The 7,356-nt window shown below is 43.3% G+C and overlaps 1 protein-coding gene across 2 annotated transcripts in view; it reads right to left on the bottom strand.

Annotated features, from left to right (window-relative positions):
• CLUH (clustered mitochondria homolog) overlaps positions 1 to 7,356 on the bottom strand; it is a 39,279-nt gene continuing 31,923 nt past the window's right edge. For both annotated transcript variants that reach the window (XM_062592464.1, XM_062592463.1), the window contains exons 22-26: positions 6,964 to 7,085; positions 5,403 to 5,496; positions 4,517 to 4,651; positions 2,769 to 2,842; positions 1 to 1,950 (exon numbers count right to left, since the gene is read on the bottom strand). In XM_062592464.1, the coding sequence (XP_062448448.1) occupies positions 1,782 to 1,950; positions 2,769 to 2,842; positions 4,517 to 4,651; positions 5,403 to 5,496; positions 6,964 to 7,085 (594 nt within the window). In that variant the 3' untranslated portion in view covers positions 1 to 1,781. The remainder of the gene's footprint in view (positions 1,951 to 2,768; positions 2,843 to 4,516; positions 4,652 to 5,402; positions 5,497 to 6,963; positions 7,086 to 7,356) is intronic.

Below are 7,356 nucleotides of genomic sequence, written 5' to 3'. Positions count from 1 at the left end.
AAAGATGCACTGTAGTCATTTATTGATTGCTTTCCAGGAAATTCAGAATTTTTCTGATAGGAGCAAGTCCTTTTGCAGTAAAGACTCCTCCTGCTTTGTCACCTCCAACACCTCGGAGGCTGCTCCCCATCTTCCCTTCCCCCCACCAAAGTTACAAATACCTGTAATGTAGTACAGGAAACCAAGGGTACAGAGCACAGTGACAGCACTTGTTTCTCCAGAAGGTCAGTAAAAGAAGCAATGCAAATTAGCATAGAGTACTAACTGTGACAGACAAAAAAAGAGAGACTGGACTCCTTTATCAGCGCAGTGTGGTTTTCAACTAGCAATCATAAGTCAGTTGCTCTACAGCTTAATCTAGTTGGGAAAAAAAAAACATTCAACTCTGTCGGCATACCATGGCCTGCAGTGGCTAAATCTTACTTGCTTTGTGAAGATAAAGAGCATGCTCTACTTAAAAACATGATGGGAAGTGTGTGTGGTGGGAGAGGGGAATCTATTCATTTAGTGGCATCTGCCATTTCAGTAACATCCATTGCCAGCAATGGAAGCTCCCCTAGGAACAATCTCAAACCCAGTGTGCAAAAAAGTTAAAGAACTAAGAAGGTATTAGCCATAGTTCTCAGTGTTATGGGAATTTTACCCAAAGCCTAGTAGTTTTAGACTGTATGAAACTACTCATTCAAATCTGGTAAAGTTCAACAATCATGTTAAAGTTGATTAGCTCTGTATTACAGTTGCTTTTTCAAATCAGATCAAGTCCCTACTTCTGACTTTCCCTCCCTTCTCCCCTCCCCCCTTACATTAATAGGGCCACTATTCCTTACTGAATCACTTTAGTTCAGTTCTCTCTTGATGCCATGATCAACCTCTCCTAGGCACTGGGGTTTCCATTGCAACAGAAATTTGTGCGCTTTTTTTTTTTTTTGACATCAAGTCCTCACTCTTTGGATACTGTATCCTAAGTTATTCAGCTGCAAGCAGAGAGGTGGAACTGCAAGTTCTCATATATATATATATGATATATATCTATATATCTATCTCTCTTGAAAATTAGAATGTGAATGTTACAAAAACCCACTAAATAGCCAACCTTCCAACCAAAAATAGAAAACAATGGTTAAAGGAATCCAATGGCTATATCCTGATGTAGAAAATGCTGTACATTCCCTTACTTACATACACATACACACACATTACAGGCTTAAACCATCTGAGTAATACAAATATGGCTGCTTAGTTTTTCTTAGCACAAATTTGAATAGTGATGGGGAAAAATAATCTTTTGGCTTAGAATCCACATTTTACAAGAAGGCTGAGCAGTGGAGGGGGAGGGAGGGACTGACTGTACTGTTTTTAGCAAAGCAGTGTCCTTAGTCAACATAAAAATGACCTGAGAAATGTTATATACCTCAAGACAGTTCATTTGGAATTCATATGTACAAAGTAGAAATAACTGATGATATGCACACACACACACACACTTACACACACACACACAGGCACAACAGCCTCTGGCTGTGCTCACCTAGGATGGGTTTTTCACATGCTGCTGCATCCTGGCCACTTTCCCCCTTCACGTGGCAGATACACACGCTCAGTCAGACAGATTACATTTCTCAGATTAGTTCTTTGCATTGTGTATTAATTGTACCAGTGCAATAACATTGTCAAAAAAAGGAGGAGCTGCTCCAGGGGAGTCCAAGACCCTGGTTCAGATTCAGAAAAGGGTGGTTTAAATTTTTTTTTTTTTTTTTTTTTTTTTTTAAGCGAGGTACATGTTAAGCAGAGCTCTGTGTTAAGGGGATCTCAGCAGAAGGCATGCTTGGCTCAGCCTCTTTCTCCTCCAAGGCTTTGTCCTCTGGTTCCACCTGTTCACCGCTTTTTATGCTTTCTTGAAGTTGCTGGCGTCGCTGTACCTCTGCTTTAAGGTTCTCCAAGTCTTTTTGGCTGAAGGGGAAACCAGGAGGGTAGCAAATGTTAGACTAGCTTTAGAAAGAGAGCAGAGCACAGGGACAAAGGCAGCATTCAAAAAATTAGGAAGTGCTTCCGCAACTACCTCCTTCCTGCCAGATCCCAGTTCTGATTTCTCAGCAGTGCTAAGTGCCTAGCTTCCCCATTGTTTTTGAACTGGAAGAGGCATAGGGAAGTGACCCACCACTTGCCCCTCTGGCTAGAGGCAGCAAGGGTAATCCTGTCTGTCCAGACAGCCTTCAGTTGCTTCTGCTGCACTTTTACCTTCATTCACTGTTTCTAGGCTTAGAAGAATACAGTCTCAGCTCAGTCATCTTTTCACTGGCCCAGCTAACAGTTTAAAACAGTATTTTTAAAGTGAAAAAAAAATAAATTTAAAAAAGACCATTGCAGTTCAGTAGTCGTCTTAAAAAAGATGATAATGATCAGGGCCAATGTTGTACTCAGCCAATACTCTCTGTAACCAAATCCTGGGAAGCTGTGGAAAGAGACCTTAGAGACTCCTTAGGGCTGCCACCAAGCAAAGCAGCCTTCTCTGGGTAAAAGCTAATGCTCTTTAAAAACTAGCACAGGGCTGCTAACTTCATTCCTTCTGAGTAGAGCACCAGAAGACCATGCTTCAGCCATGTCTTTGCTGCAGATCACTCAAAACTCCCCCTTTTGGGTGAGACTTAATGCAAAGGAAAGCACTGGCTTATGGTTTCTCAGGGATGAAGATAAAAGCAACTGCTTGATTTATAAAGCCATGCATTGGGGCACAGATAAAAGCATCGCATACATCAGTATCACTCTACCTTAGTGGAATGAAGAGAATTCCGTTGATAATATTGAGCTGCTCCAGGACGCTGGCCATACTGGGAGCTGTGAACTGTAAGGTAAAACAAACAAACAAAAAAACCCCCACAGAACAATTAAGAGCACTTAAGCAAATCTAGACCAGTCAAAGACTGTTCCCCTTCACCTATACCTCCTGTGCTGAAAAGCACAGCTGTTACTAAGCTAAAACTCCCATTAGTCACTAGTTTTATTAGCTGCAAGATGGCATCACTCCTATTTTCCACCTCCTTACGCTTCTAAGACAAAAAATCCCCCACATCTAGATGGCCCCAGCCTCTGTGGGCAACCTGCCCACTGAAGTCCCAGGGAATTCAGTTAAATTCAATACACACATGGGTTCATAATCTCTTGCTCTATCACAGCAGCCAGGACCATTTTTTTTGTCTGGCATGTAAACAGAGGAATGAACTTCCAGTTAAGCCAATCCATCAGGAGATAAGCAGAACTGGATTCCAGTCTCAAATACATTAATTTCTAAAACATCTCTGCACACATATTATCCCACTGTTACACATGAGGATTAATTTCTTTGCATTGTTTTTGAGATGTTCATATACATGGTTACAGAGCACCTGCACTCTTGTGCACTACTACAGATAGCTACGGGACACAAGTGTAATGAAGTGTTCTGATCAGGGTGCAAAAGGATTTCCAGAGAGAGATGGTGTCTCAGTGACATAGCAGGACAGTCCCAAGAGTATTAACTGGGACATTAGGCCCAAATTGCAACTATTCCACTTAAGTTTTGTGTAACAAAGGTAAATTCTTCATTACTATTTCATGGAGTTTGAGCCTCTCTGATGGACGCTATTTCCCAGACTTGACCACTCACTTGATTCAAAGTCCTTACACTAAAGTTATTTTGCCAAAAACGTCTTATTTCCATATCTAGTTCTTGACAGTGAGAGGAAAACCCAAAGCAACCCCACAGAGAGCTATTCTACTCCCCTCTTTTGCCTGGGAAGGGGTCTGTGCAGCTGGAGACTCTCTCTCAATCCTATAGCAGCCAGTCATGCACAGCACATCAGGAGAACACTCATCACACGTGGTACTAGATATGCTGCAGACTGGTTGGTGTGATCTACCAGGTGCACGTGCAGATAAGAGCAGCTGGGTTTGGCCCCACATGGCCGACTGGTCCCAGTGCACCAAGGCAAAACAGGCTCCCCCATGCCACGCTGCAGCCCAGCCTCCCAGTGCCACACAGTCCTTAGAAGGAGAACAAAGCACCTGGTGAAAGATGACAGCATTTTTTAAGATGAGGAAACCCAAGTACTTATGGGTGGAGCAACCTGCCTAGAGCCAATGAGTCAGCAGCAGGAGCAGGTTTAGGAGTGGGCTTTCCAAGCTCCCACGCTATGAGCTGCCCAGGTCATTCTCACCCTTTTCTCTAGCTCTCCTGCAACACCATCTGTTTCAGCCCCTCTTCTATTGAGAGGCTGAAGCAGTTGAAAGAGCTGGAGCCCAGGACATTTAGAAGCCAAGAGGGCAAATTCTCATTGTTTAGACCTTGCTGTGTCTGTCTGAGCCTCTGCCCTTGCAGGAACCTCCTGCCTGTGAAGCACCTGCAACTGGTGCAACTATTAACATTTCCTGCCCAGGCAGAAGTCTGCACACTTACTCTCACATGTTCTTCAGTTACAGCTGAACACAATCTCTGCCACTACGGCAAGTACTCTCGATTGCTGTCAACGCATGAGGTTACCTTAAGTGGCATAATGTTCGCATTGGATCCATTCTTGTAGATCTCGTTCATTGTGCGTTGAAGAGCAACTGCTTGCTGAGTCAGGTATTTCAAGTACTCAGAGCTCTCTTTGGTCTTTTCGTGGTGTTCTCCAAGCTAATCAGGAAAGGCACATTACAAATCAGAATGAGACCCAAACCTGTGTGCACTCCTAGTCTCTGCTGGCTTAACATCCTTACAGAAATCTAGGAAAATGTGTTCACCTGCCCTGACATTAATAAAACAAACAAAAACAAGCAATCAACCAACAACCCCCACTCCACATTACTGTAGGAGCCTTATTGACAAAGTTACACATTTCCATCAAGTAGAAGCATGTCTGCAGGGCGAGCAGCATTCCCTCCGCCAGGCTGTGCTTTCAGGCAGTGAGATGGCGCTGAATCACAGCTATGCAGTTGCAGACATGTTCAGGCAGACTGCAGGCTGATGCAGAAGTTTTACTGTGCATCAGCAAGGGTTGCAAGCAGGACACAGAACAGCTCAACTACTAAACTAGTTTGGCTCTGACATTTAAGACAGGTGATGCAAAAAGTGGAAAGGATATACCAGCTCTTTTAGTGCCCTGCCAGAATATGCATGCTTCCTTTCAGTGCAAAATATATCACACACTCCACACAGGGCCAAGCCACTAACAGAAATTTGTCCAATGAGGAAGGTACAACGAGAACAAGCTTGCATAAAAGAATCCATTCAAAGACTGTTTTGGCATAAAAATCGGTCAATTATGGCATAAAGTACAATTCAAGGAAGCAGAATTGCTATGTTGTGGATTTATTTTTGCAATAGCAATGCTCACTTCTCACCAGAAAGTGATATGATAAAAGTTAACAGAACACATGCATGTTACCTGATTTTTGTAGATTGTGTAGCCTTCCTTCTCGTGCTGCAGAGCTGACCGGAACTCCGCTTTGCTCTCATACACTCGGGCTACCAAGTGGTGACTGCGAGGGGAAAAAAGCCCTTAGAGGACCATAATGAAAGAAGAAACATTTCTGCACTACACAGAACATTGCTTTAGGAAAACAGTCTAGAAGTCTTAATACTAGCACTAAATGACACTGAACTTTGAATATAGTGTGTTGGCAGTTTCTCCCCCACCCCCATTTTAAGATTAATATACTACAGCGATTTGGGCTTGACTTTTATTAAAATAGCAAGAAACGATCTATGGAAGAGATGGAACTGGGGGTTTTGACAGCAGACCAGATTTCCTGGGTGCTGCAGGAATGAAAGCTCCAGTGCTATACTGAATGGCTGCAGTACATTCACAGGAACATTTCAGCAGCCAGACTTGTTAAGTGGAGGAAAAGCAAGCGGCCATAAGCCATTCCCATTGGAAAAGGGGCTTTTTGTTTCTTGGAAAGTAAATGCTTGAATAACTTGATTAGTCCAACCAAAATTCAAAAATCTTCTGGTACAGAAACAACTAGCAAAACAGTGGCAGAGCCAGGATCTAAGTCACCTGGTCTCTCTCCAGTTGAGAGAGTTGATTTGGACTTTGCATCCTTAATGTTTTTGGAATGAACAGAGATTTCTATTTTTGGCAGTGCTATACTGTGGGAGGTGCTGGATCTCATCAAGCATCCTAGTGCTACTGAGGGAGAGAAGCTTTTTAGAGAAAGCATATCAATCAACTACTAGAAAACAAATCAGACGCCTGTGTGTGCTTAGTAAAATTTATTTTCACTCTGACAAACAACAGACAGGTTGCAGTGTGGTACTAGTAATTAGGAGTGGGCCACTGCCTGGTTGTTTGTGAGCCAGTTTTGCATTCAAGGACAGCGCACATACAATGCTGAAAAGTAGCGGGTACTTAAAAGCTGATCCTAAAGGTGCTGACCACTCATAGCTCCCTTGGAAACACAAGGAAACACAAAGGAGCTACTTGGTATCTTATTCAAGAACAGAGCCTTAATGATAAAGGACAAGAGCAAATGGTATGCATCTCAAAGATAGCTCCCCAAGAAGCTAAACAATTAAATACAAATGTTATGAACCATCCCAGTCTCCCAGTATGCCTACACTGGCCTTCCTCTCCAACCTTTACTTGCTGCATGCATTTTTCTATCAGTAGTCCACAAAGACTAGGGTCATTTTTGTCATATTTTGGGGGCAAACAGTATTACAGCAAATCTCCATAACTAACTTCAAGAACAAGGAATCTCCAACCTTCCAGACAGGCTTGGATGCTCAGTTCTGACTGGCACCACACCTTTCTAGCCGCACCATGACCTTGAACAAATGCAGCCCAAGGAGCCAGACAGACCAGCTGGGACTAGATAGAGTCTGTAAATTAAAAGGATACAGCTGGACACAGCCAGAGCAGAACCCTCCCATATAAGCCTATGTTAAATGTATTCACTCTCTAACAGTACCACAATCCAACCCAATGCTCCACGGCACCTCACCTTAGTGCAACTTTCAAGGACTTGGAGCCGTGATACTTGGAGCTGATGGCCAGGGCATTCTCCAAGAACCGGAGAGACAGGTCATACTCCATAACTCCGTGAAGCACCAAGCCAATGTTGTTCTGCATGGAGCCGCATAACAGAAGTCAAGTAGGCATTCAGAAAGGCAAAGTCTTACAAAGCATTTATTGCTTTGTAAGTAAGACCATTGACAAGTATTTCACTGCTTGAAAAGTCTGTCAATAGTCTCAGATGAAGCCCAGAGATGCCTACAGAAAGGCATCTCTACAGCATGTAGCACATGACAGGAGACCATTCTCTCCTGTTCCAGTTCAGTTCAAGCAAGCTAAACAGAACAGAAGTAAGGAGCTCCCACCATTTTACAGAGGGGAC

This window comes from Rhea pennata, chromosome 20 (assembly GCF_028389875.1).
Source record: "Rhea pennata isolate bPtePen1 chromosome 20, bPtePen1.pri, whole genome shotgun sequence".
Lineage (NCBI taxonomy): Eukaryota > Metazoa > Chordata > Aves > Rheiformes > Rheidae > Rhea > Rhea pennata.
Note: the sequence above shows the minus strand (reverse complement) of the source record. Positions and strands in the feature narration are given on the sequence as shown.